Consider the following 12,289-nt stretch of genomic DNA (forward strand, 5'->3'; position numbering starts at 1 on the left):
GTACAAGACGGTATGTTATAATTATGAGAAAGTAAGCCATAACTACGAGTTACTAAGTCATAATCATAAGAAGCTAAGCCACAAGTACAAGACGCTATGTTATAATTATGAGAAAGCAAGTCATAACTATGAGTTACTAAGTCATAATCATGAGAAGCTAAGCCACAAGTACAAGACGCTATGTTATAATTATGAGAAAGCAAGTCATAACTACGAGTTACTAAGTCATAATCATAAGAAGCTAAGCCACAAGTACAAGAAGCTATGTTATAATTATGAGAAAGCAAGCCATAACTACGAGTTACTAAGTCATAATCATGAGAAGCTAAGCCACAAGTACAAGACGCTATGTTATAATTATGAGAAAGTAAGTCATAACTACGAGTTACTAAGTCATAATCATAAGAAGCTAAGCCACAAGTACAAGACGCTATGTTATAATTATGAGAAAGTAAGCCATAACTATGAGTTACTAAGTCATAATCATGAGAAGCTAAGCCACAAGTACAAGACGCTATGTTATAATTATGAGAAAGTAAGCCATAACTATGAGTTACTAAGTCATAATCATGAGAAGCTAAGCCACAAGTACAAGATGCTATGTTATAATTATGAGAAAGTAAGCCATAACTATGAGTTACTAAGTCATAATCATAAGAAGCTAAGCCACAAGTACAAGACGCTATGTTATAATTATGAGAAAGTAAGCCATAACTACGAGTTACTAAGTCATAATCATAAGAAGCTAAGCCACAAGTACAAGACGCTATGTTATAATTATGAGAAAGTAAGCCATAACTATGAGTTACTAAGTCATAATCATGAGAAGCTAAGCCACAAGTACAAGACGCTATGTTATAATTATGAGAAAGTAAGCCATAACTATGAGTTACTAAGTCATAATCATGAGAAGCTAAGCCACAAGTACAAGACGCTATGTTATAATTATGAGAAAGCAAGTCATAACTACGAGTTACTAAGTCATAATCATGAGAAGCTAAGCCACAAGTACAAGACACTACGTCATAATTCTGAGAAAGCAAGTCATAATTGAGACTCTAAGTCATAATTATGAGATTAAATCCCATTATTATGAGATACTAAGTCATAATAATTAGAAAGCAAGTAATTATAAGATGCTCTGTCAATTAGGAGATATTACGTCATAATTCTGAGAAACGTCGCCGAAGACAATGACGGGATTTTAATAGAGCACTTTCAGGGCGCGCTCCGGTTTGTCGCGCGGATATGACGCAGAGCGCTAGGGTACTTTTCCACGTTGCCGCGAAATGTCAAACGGTGCAGCACGCGCGCAGTTTTGATGTAAACAACGCGTAGGATTAGCTGCAGTGCTAACGGGTTACGAAACGTCCATTATGGGTTTTAATCACAAAATGACGCTTTAGTTCCGTGCGTGTAAAAGGTACAAGCGCTTTTAAACGGCGGAAACGTCTTCGCCTGGGAAGTTTGTTGGCCAGCTAGCGTCTCTTGTCAAAAAGTTGTGCCGTTCCTGCTCCGTGTCCTGTGCTTTCCTCTTCAGCCTCACCTTTCTGTGTTTTTATTTTTATTTTTATGCCTGAGCTGGAACTGTGAAAAGGGCGAGAGTATGATAAAAAGTCAGGACAAGCTCTCGGCAAAATCCTTCCAGGGCAAGGATGAGGACTTGCTGCTTTTACCAGAGAAGTTGCAGAAGAGGCTGCTGGCGTTTCAGCGGGAGGGGGTTAAATTCGCCCTGTCCAGAGATGGAAGGTCAGTGAACGCCGTTAAAACCATTAACGAATCTACTGACTCAAAAAGCTGAATTTCAGCACAGTTACAGGTTAACGTTGCCATTCAAAGGGGACGTCCACCTGTTTTTCGAAATTGCGGCGTTGTTGAGGCACTGAGCTGTAACCGAAGGCATCCAGAGTGGTGGGATGTGAAACGGTCTATTGTAGCTACACTCTTAAAAAAGAAGGTTCTTCAAGGGTTCCTTAGTAAAGGAAGTGGTTCTGTTTAGAACCATGAGTTCTATATAAAATCCTTTCCTGCTTAAATGCTTCTCTGCATGTTTTTGGATCTATATAGTTAGAACCTTTTTGAAAATGGTGCGTGTGGTTTTTGGTGCTATCCAGAAGCATTTCAGACAGGTTCTGAGGAGGACCATATACAACACATTCTCCATCAATCTGAGAAACTATTCCACAATGGAAAGTACCATTTAGGCTTGAAGTGCTTCTATACAGAATTCATGGTTCTAAATAGTCGTTCCCTTTACTAAAGAGCCATATTTTCTCTTTGCATTGGTGGCGATGGGAAGCAGGAGTTACGATGTTCACAACACAAACGTTGATTAGTTTGTTTACGATCCAAAACTACCAGCGAACCTGCACACAGCTTCTGAGTTTTGCTTTCTAATAGTAAAATAGTGGAAGTCCTGGAAAACTGCGTTTTCTTTGGGGTTTTTTTTTGGGGTTTTGTTTTACTATGCCCTGCATTTACCTCTCTACCATGGATGGGTTTCAAGATGATGTTTAAAGCCAAAACTTTGTCCCAAAATATGATTAAAACAACGTGTCAGACGTCAGGCAGTGTATTCGCATGTGCTAACTTGTGCTGACTTTCTGTGAGGGAGCTTTTAGAAGCATTCAAGTCTTCAGACATCTGGTTTCTGTCACCACCGCTGTAAACAGTTCTGACCGGTAAGTTTATCTGGAACGGGGCTTCTCACAACAAACCGTTCTGAAGGACTTGGACATTTAACTGTAGAGATTTTGAAGTTCAGATCTTACTCTGTCATGTGTTTCAGCAGGAGGGGGTTAAAGTCAGCAAACACTGAAAATACATTAACTTTTATTAAAATGCACTTACACGTTCATGTGGTCATCTTGTTGAAGCTCAGGCCTTATTCTGCTGCACTTTAGCTGCAGGGGTCACTTTTTACCTCTCTAGACATTGATAAGTGATGACCGTAAGTACATTAAAACAGCTAACTTTTTTTACAATACAGTTACGTGTAGTGTCCTTATCATCATCGATTTCAGACCTTATTCTGGTGCCGTTTCACCAGTGAGTATGTCCAAATTGGCCCTCTCCTGGGACGAAAGGTCAGCAGATGCTGTGGAAATTTGCAAAAATATAACTAGATAGTCTTCATTATTAACAAATGAATAGTTTAAATGTAAATCTTAACCAACTGCCGTTTCAACATGGGAGACCTGTTCAACTTTTCCAGGTATGGAAGGACAGTAATGCGTGAATTATCATGCCTCAATATTGCAAAATCCTCGCAAGAACTAGTGAATGTTAGTTAGGGCACTTTAAAGTCAACCTGAAATCAAAATGGTCATTTTGTCCCTTTTAAAGTTCATCTTAGTCATTTCAAACCAATCTGTTGTATTATTCAAAAGACAAAGATCTTGTTTATCCATCCTCTTTGATCCAAGTGTAGTTACCTTTGCCCCCCTCTAACTGCCACCTGTTTACAATAGTGCGTTCCAGCGGCAGAGAAAAAACCACTAACCACCACCTGCACCCATCGTCGAATGAGAACAGCTGTCGTCACCTCTGTTTCCGGCTGTATGTACATGTTATGTCAGCAGGCAACCTCTTTTGTTCATGTCGCTTTATTCTCTTGCGTTCGCTCTTGTTTATAAAATAATCACTAATGAGTTGTTTCAGCTACTTTACAAGCGAAAATGTTAAAAAATCTGGCAACATTTGCAGTTTTCTGCCATGCTGAGAGGCTGCAAGGCTGAAAGGCGGGTCATCTCCACTTCGTTCACACATTAGTTACACCAATTTATTTTAATGATAATCTGATTTTCTTTTTTCTATTTCTTTTCCTCTTAGTTTCGCTGTGAAAGTGTAAGAAAAGCTAAAGCAGTGTGGCGGCTGAGAGGCTCTCTTTCTAACCGAATAATAATCATGGGTCAGAAAGGACTCACGTTTTGACCTGTTTATTTTTCTCTTTGGATTTTCTGCTAAACAGACAGAGGCTGATGGCCCTCAGAGACTGATGAATAAAATCATTTCCCACCTGCAGTTTTTTCCTTCCAGAGTTTCCCATTTCACTCCAAAATATGTCACATTAAGGACGAAAACTGCATTCTGACTTTCAAGTCACGCTGACTTTAACTTAGGTAGCTGGAGTATGAGACTAGTGAACTCGTCAATAATTTGCTCAAATAAAAAGTGAGAAGCAAGATTGTATATATAAAATCCCCCAAATAAAACTGTAGATGCTCCAATTACTCCCTTCGTCAGCAGCCTGTGGATTAATCACTGAATGATGTGCAAACACAAATGTTCCACATGTGTTTTGATTATAGCGTAATAACTCGCATTACGCTGTGGCTACATGTTCTTATCCTCATCTGGGTTATGTTCAGATCTTTTTCTCTGTGGGCCTCTCTTACTGTTTAAAACCTGTCGTCTCCATCCGAAACAGAAAGGGATTCTTCAGCCAGCTAACACCCGTGAGTGATTAAGAGAGAGCAGACGTTGTAATTTACTCCAGCTCCTGGTCGATCTGAGCCCCGGCGGTGGCGGGTCAGAGAAGCCAGTCAAGAGATCCAGTGATGAGGGGGCTGGATCAATAGCAGGACATGGGAAGCTGTGTTCGTTGGGGCCGAGGTCAGGCAGTTAATTAGAGCTGCACTGAGAGAGCCGGGCTCCGGTGCATCTTATGCCAGTCTCCCTGAGGACCAGCAGCTCTAATACTGATAAAGAGGATTTATACCACTTTCCTTACTGAGAACAGTTTAACACTACTGCAGCTACAATGCCAGTAAGTGAAGGAACACAATGCTGGATGCCTAAATGATACAGACAATGTCAAAACACATGTGAGCACCCAATGCTTATTGGACTGAGCACAGAAAAATATTCAGACATCTCTGATTAACACCTCTTCAAATTAATCTAGTTAGTCACTAAGTAATAAAACAAGGCCTCAAACATATTCAGCATGAGACAAGGGCATATCGTACAGACTCGCGTTCATCACCGTGTTTAAAACAAATAAAAAAGGTTCCTCTTCATCTGAATATTGTAGTCTCTGTCAGTGCTGGCTAATTATTTTGTAATGAAACAGTTTTACAGCAGGTTTTAAACTCGACAGTGCAAGCAGCAGATCGGTGATCTCACAATACAGTGCAGGATCTGCTGTGAAACTGCGACACCAGTAAGATCATCACATTTAAGTCAATTATTATAAGTGTAGTATAGAACACCAGGATGTGGGAGTGTGTGATTTGACTGGCTCTCCATCGAGTTGACGCTTCAAGTGGGAAAAATAGGCTTACATTTTGATGGGTTTAAGCACACATTTAGCGTAGCTGGTGTGGATTGAAACTCTGGATAAAATGGGAGCTTATTTGTTCTGTCTGACATACAAAAATGGAAGAATTTAGTATTTATTTGGAAACGTAGAGCATTCGAAGCCTATAAAATGCAAACCCTGACTTTTTAATTTTCATGATAATTGATGTGGTGTGGTCAGTACATATAGCCATTCTAGCACCTCACACTCATTTCTGGTTTAAATCACACCCGCTATAGGTTTGCAATTTAAAAGTATCATTCAGGAATCGGTATCCAAGTATTGGTTTTGCGATCAACAATTTTGAGCAGTACACAACCCTAGTGTCCTTCTGCGTCAGTATATAGGCAGGAAACAGTGTAGTGTTAACCGGTTTAAGTAAAGAATTGAACGTATTGGATGTTTAAGTATTGAATTGCTTACCACTTTGTAGTATTGATTAAACATTAATTAAACCTTTCAATACCTGATGCAACAGAAACTGCCACACATTCTAGTCACTAGACTTGGATGTTTTTGTGACTGCCCTTACCCTGTGAATATATATATATATATATATATATATATATATATATATATATATATATATATAAACATGTGTATGTGTGTGTGTGTGTGTGTGTATATATATATATATATATATATATATTTTTTTTTTTTTTTTTTTTTTTTGCCATTTATTTTTTAAATATTGCATATTTTCTACTCCTAAAAACCTATTTTATCTTTGATCCACAGATGTGATGGTATTATGTCAGATTGAAAGCAACAAGTCAGCTAATACTGATGTATTACAAGACTACAATTAATTAATTAATACAATTTAAAAATTACGACTACAGTTGTCTAATTGATCGAGTTTCTAGCTCCTAACAAGTGCAAGTCTCTTCCTCGTGCACATGCAGTTCATATGTTTTGTGATAAATTTTTAATACATTTTCTATTTATTTCTGTCAGTGGCTGAAATGAATGGATTATGTAACCTCAGTTCACATATTAATCCTATGGAAAAGGGAAACTGTGCTGTAATGTAGGTTTGTGTCGAATCAGAGCCACATATTCCCCAAACATAATGAGAGATGAATTAAGTTGATCACATTAATGAACTCTTACAGTATCTGCTATGAATAGTGTTATTGCTAGCAACTCTATTTATGCTGATGAAACAAAGGCAATTAGTTGTTATTTGCCTCGCAGATATGTCACTTTTTACAACATGAATTCAGTCTCCCGTTAATTGTGAATGAGGATTTCAGACAGTTTAGGTGTTGAGAGTGAAATTAGTGGGCTTGGATATTAATCTCAGTTTCAGGGGTTTTTTGCATCATGATGTTTATGCGAGCTAATAATTGCTCCATTTCAAGCAAACTCTCTTTTAAACGTGTTAATGGGACACATTTGCACTAGGTTGAAGATGCAGTGTAAAGGCTTTAAAATCAATGAGGTGAGTCTTTTAAACATAACTTTTTAAAGTTATCCTGATGATGTCTGAAGTTTTTGCTTTTTACAATACACACAGTTCAAAAACAGCTTTACAGAAATCGTAGGGCTCCATATCCCTTTCCGAGTCATTTGATATTGAATATCTGTCTATACTAAGTCCTTATCCCAATATTTATACTTGGCTAGATAATACAGCAGGGTAGTACACGCTTCAAATGCATTAAAGTTAGTCTGAACAATTACGTTAAGGAAGATATCGTCACTGTCCAATGAAAAACAAGCATCTCCAAAATAGTAATAGTAACAGGAGGAGGCAAAAAGGCTACTTTCAAAGGTTTACTTTCAATGTAAGTTAATGCAAAAAGTTATTCTAAGCAATTTTGGAACATTTCTATTGGTCCAATCGTCAAGACATTTTTACACAATGAGCTCAAATGATGCAGAAAAGGAAACATCACCAAAAAGGGAGATACATGTTTCTCATTGAACAGCCACGATATTGCAGGCTGCCAATTAGCTGCTTTAAGATATGGTGGCATTTCAGATTGTGATTGCCAGTAGTGTAGCTACATCAACGTAAACCACCCATGAGAGCAGGGTAAGGATCGCCTTTACCTTAACACCCTGGCAGAATTTGGACTTGTGGGATATTAGATTATGAAGGTAATGTGACTGATGCAAGTAGGAATTTGGACAGCATATTATTAAAGAATCAGTCAAGCAGCGTCAAAGGGGCTCTCGCTTGATCTAGGACATGTCAGACTCCAGTCCTAGTGGGCCAAAACACTGCAAACTGCCTTATTAAACACACCTGATGCAGCTAATCAGCAAACCTTCATGAGCTGAATTCAGAGCAGTAGGTGAGGGTGAATGCTAATCTCCGAGGCACTTTGGCCTGGGAGGTCCCCCAGTTTGACATGCCTGATCTAGGATCTTATTCCTGTGAGTAAGGTCGTAAGACATGGGAGAGAGATGTGAGTCCGCACTCCTGCTCTGATAAACTTTGTAGATCCATTCCACTGTTACCATTTGCTAAATTATGGTGCTGCGGCTATAGGCAACAAATCAATCAAGCGATGTTAAAAGGGACTGTAAACCTAATTCTTTGTTTTGTTTATGCTTTTAGCCAAAGGCTCTTGCATCAGTTCACTATTTAACTGTCAGATAAAGAACAATGCTGGTCATTTTGATTGAGAGATTCTCTGTTGGGCATGTCTGTCTTGGAAGCTGTTTTTTCTTGTTTTTTGATTGTGCCAATCAAAATCAGGGCAGGTTTGATTTATTTATTTATTTTTGTCAGTTAGCCCTGTCCCTCATGTTGCCACTGCCCCGCACTTAAGGCTCATGTTTACCCTGATATCTCACAGAGATCTGTCCCACTTCTGTCAGAAAGCAAAAGCTGCTTTCCTTACATTGCTGCAAAACACAGAGATTTTACTTTTATTTCTGCATTTAAGAAATAAACAAGCATTTAAGAAGGAACATACAAGTTCAAAATGCGTGAATATTTGTAAAAAAAACAAAGTTTATCCGTTTGAACATTAAATATCTTGTCTTTGTAGTGTATTCAATTGAATATAGGTTGAAAAGGATTTGCAAATCATCATATTCTGTTTTTATTTATGTTTTACACAACGTCCCAACATCACTGGAATAGGGGCTGTAAGAAATTATGAAAGAATTGGGTAAAATAAACATCCATCCATCCATCCATTTTCTAAGCCGCTTCTCCGTCAGGGTCGCGGGGGGATGCTGGAGCCTATCCCAGCAGTCTTCGGGCGGAAGGCAGGATACACCCTGGACAGGTCGCCAGTCCATCGCAGGTAAAATAAACAAATAAAATGAAATAATTCCTTGATGGGCTGACTTCTGATCAGCGACTTTCTACTATGCATTTTAGGCATTTAGTGTACACTGATTGTTGTTTGGAGGCTTTCTATGTTCTATTTTATGATACGTGTTCAGTCTTTTATCAGTTTTGTAATAATATGCGTAATATAATGTATTGTGACACAGTCACATCCCTGCAGGCACTTTAACATCCACCCTATAAGGATTTAAGGAGCCCTTCATTCAAAAATGCTAAAATGGCTATTAGATAGCTGTAAATAAGCAAGCGGGGACTAGTTTGCATTATCCACATTTGTGTAATACGAAAAAGAGCCTAATAGCCTTCATTCACTTGGAGCTTTGCAGCAAAACAATTGTAGTGAGAAGAATTCCCTCACGAAAGGGAACAAAAATGGCAGTTGCCCTTCCACCACCCTGCACATACAAAACAGGGAAAGTGTGAAGTAGAAGTCAAACTCACAAATGTTCTTTTTCCATTAGCTGTTTCTGATGTTGGTAAGCACTTGTGTGTTTGTTGAAAGCGTTTCTTGTGATCTGAGCGATTGTGCAGCTTGTGGTTGTATTAGATTTGTTTCCATGCTTCTTTCGCAGTAGAATATAGCCTCTTTCTGTTTTTTTGACGTATTGATTCTCTCTCTCTCTCTCTCTCTCTCGCTCTCTCTCTCGCTCTCTCTCTCTCGCACTCTCTCTCTCTCTCTCTCTCTTTCTCTCTCTCTCTCTCTCTCTCTCTCTCTCTCTCTCTCTCTCACCCGCTCCACAATTCAATAAGACCCCCTGAAGCAGAACTGCTTTCTTTACAGTAGCGGCAAAACCACACACACACATACAAAGGGACAAAATTTCATAGCGTGCCTGCTGTGAGCAGGCAGGACAGAGATGGTGGATGTGCAGACTATTCTTAGAGCTGCAGTTTTGACTTTCAAAAAGTTTCAGTTTCAGCAAGGCCTTATGCCAGGTTTTACTAGGGGTACAGGGGGTAGAAATTGGGTTTGGTTGCGAAAATCCTGTGGGTACGCTCAACCATGAAGCTAATCTACGCAAAGAGAAGTAATACAAATTACGGATACACAGTGATACTGGAATCGTATTGGTATTGGCACATAAATGCTAAAAAATAACCGCATCAGACAGATGCACTATATTGCCCAAAATATTTGCCTTCACAAGCATATGAACTTGACTGACATCCCATTCTTAATCCATAGGGTTTAATATGATGTCGTCCCAGCCTTTGCAGCTATAGCAGCTTCAGCTTTTCTAGGAAGGCTTTCCACAGGGTTAGGGGTGTGTTTACTTGAGTTGGGTTGAGGCCAGGACTCTGGGCAGGCCAGTCAAGTTCTTCCACACCAAACTTTCTCATCCAAGTCTTTATGGACCTGCTTTGTCCACTGGTGCACAGTCATGTTGGAACAGGAAGGGGCCGTCCCCAAACTGTTCCCACAAAGTTGGGAGCATGAAATTGTCCAGAATCTCTTGGTCTGCTGAAGCATTAAGAGTTCCTTACACTGGAACACACCATAATCCCCCCTCCACCAAACTTTAGACTTGGCCCAATGCAGTCAGACAAGTACCGTTCTCCTGGCAACCGCCAAACCCAGACTCGTCCATCAGATTGCCACACAAAGAAGGCTGATTCATCACACCAGAGAGCACATCTCCTCTGCTCTAGAGTCCAGTGGTGGCGCTTTACACCACTAAATTCGATGCTTTGCATTGTGCTTGGCTGATGTAAGGCTTGGATGCAGCTGCTCAGCCATGGAAACCCATGGCATGAAGCTCTCTATGCTGTTCTGGAGCTAATCTGGAGGCCACTTGAAGTTTGGATGTCTGTAGTGATTGACTCTGCAGAAAGTTGGCGACCTCTGCACACTATGCCCCTCAGCACCCACTGACCCTGCTCTGTCATTTTACGTGGCCAAGTTGTTGTTGTTCCCAATCACTTACACTTTTTTTTTTTTATATTACTGACAGCTGACTTTTGATTTAGTAGGAACGAAATTTCATGACTGAACTTGTTGCGCAGGTGGCATCCTATCATGGTACCACGCTGAAATTTACTGAGCTCCTGAGAGTGACCCATTTTTTCACAAATGTTTGTAGAAGCTGTCTGCAGGCCTGGGTGCTTGGTTTTATACACCTGTGACCATGGAAGTGACTGGAACACCTCGTTTTCAAATTTGACAATTGAGAACTGACATTTTTGTCATATTTGACAATTCACTGTTCAGTGAATGCCCAAAAGTATGTGGACATCCCTCAGTTATTGAGTTTGGGAAATTCAGTTTGGGTAATCTATTGCTGTATGAAATTAGGCACATAGCCATGCAGTCATCATAGACAAACATTGGCATTAGAAGAGCTCAGTGACTAAACGTGGCACTGTTTTAACACAGCTTGTGAAATTTCTGCCCTGCTATATCTACCCCAGTCAACTGTAAGTGCTGTTATTGTGAAATGGAAGAACATGGAGCAACAACAGCTCATTGAGTGCTAGACAACGCAAACTCAGTGATGAAATGTGTAGCACATTAAAAATCACCTATCTACCTATCTGAACTCTGTGTTACTCCACCACTTCATGAAAAATCCTTTTACGGTTAATGGATTAATCTTTTACTATAATATCGCTAACATTGACCACCGAGTATATTGATGAAGTAAGAACCCGTTTTTGTTTAAACTGAACTGGTGATGATTAATCTAATGATAATTAGAAGGCTGCTCAGCTAGCTAACAGGCTAAAAGATGGCAAACATGCTAAACAACAGCATCGTTAATATTGCCAGTTTTAATTAAAGTGTTTACAGTGTAGTTCACTGTCAAACACCAGCACAAAAGACCAAATGATGTCACTTGAATGGCTTACATCCTTCAGACATCCATGTTTGTCAGATCTAGTGTTTGTAGTGTCAAACTCGGCTAAATATCAAACAGCTCCGTACTCCCTAAATAGTGAGCTAGGGAAGTTGTGAAATTCTAGCTTCTACAACCAATTGATGCATTTTAAGTTGCTGTTTAGTGCATGTCGAAGACAGGGAGCGATTTGTGATTCAGCCCCAGCAAGGGGAAGGGGTGTTAGCTTGGTGCTAAATAAGACTCCCAGTGGTAATTTGGTGACCAAAAATTACTCATAAAGCCAATGTTTTTTCATTAAATAATCCTGTGCTTTCATATGTTCATTATTATGCGACAGAGTTAAAACTTTGCTGAAATGACCACAATATACAATGTGGGTGACTGACCATTCTTCTACTCCAGCTCACGTCATTGATAAGGACCCCTTTTCTGTGATTGCAGAACGCAGTGTTCTAATAATTCCTAAGAATGACGGCCTTTCATGGCTGATTGTTGGATTTTATGTTAATGGAAAATATTCTGTCACATAGCAAGAATATGGCTGGGTGTGTACGTTTACATTCATAAGGAAGAATAAAGGGGGATTCCTTGTGACTTAAAATCCTTTGTTTACGCTGTGACTCAGTCAGCTCAGTAATGCATGTGACCACTCTACTTTGAAAAAGCACTGCGATTAATAGGCTATTTGTTTGTTTTTATATCTTTGTCAGAATCTTCTGGACAAGTTTGGCGGTTGTGAGGACTGAGTGATGATGGGTTTGGATATTTGTTATGGCTTTGAAATTTGAACTTGGATGTAATTACCATACGTTATGTGTTGTGCACATAATGAACTCG

At 39.5% G+C, this 12,289-nt stretch overlaps 1 protein-coding gene across 3 annotated transcripts in view; it reads left to right on the forward strand.

Moving 5' to 3' along the window:
- Positions 1-1,291: 1,291 nt before the first annotated feature.
- Positions 1,292-12,289, forward strand: part of zranb3 (zinc finger, RAN-binding domain containing 3) — a 98,677-nt gene continuing 87,679 nt past the window's right edge. For 2 of the 3 annotated variants that reach the window (XM_017694574.2, XM_037534321.1), the window contains exon 1: positions 1,292-1,749. In XM_017694574.2, coding sequence (XP_017550063.2) covers positions 1,607-1,749 — 143 coding nt within the window. In that variant the 5' untranslated portion in view covers positions 1,292-1,606. The remainder of the gene's footprint in view (positions 1,750-12,289) is intronic. The other variant, XM_037534320.1, reaches the window with a different exon arrangement.

The sequence above is a fragment of the Pygocentrus nattereri genome, chromosome 25 (genome assembly GCF_015220715.1).
Source record: "Pygocentrus nattereri isolate fPygNat1 chromosome 25, fPygNat1.pri, whole genome shotgun sequence".
In the NCBI taxonomy this organism is placed as follows: Eukaryota; Metazoa; Chordata; class Actinopteri; order Characiformes; family Serrasalmidae; genus Pygocentrus; species Pygocentrus nattereri.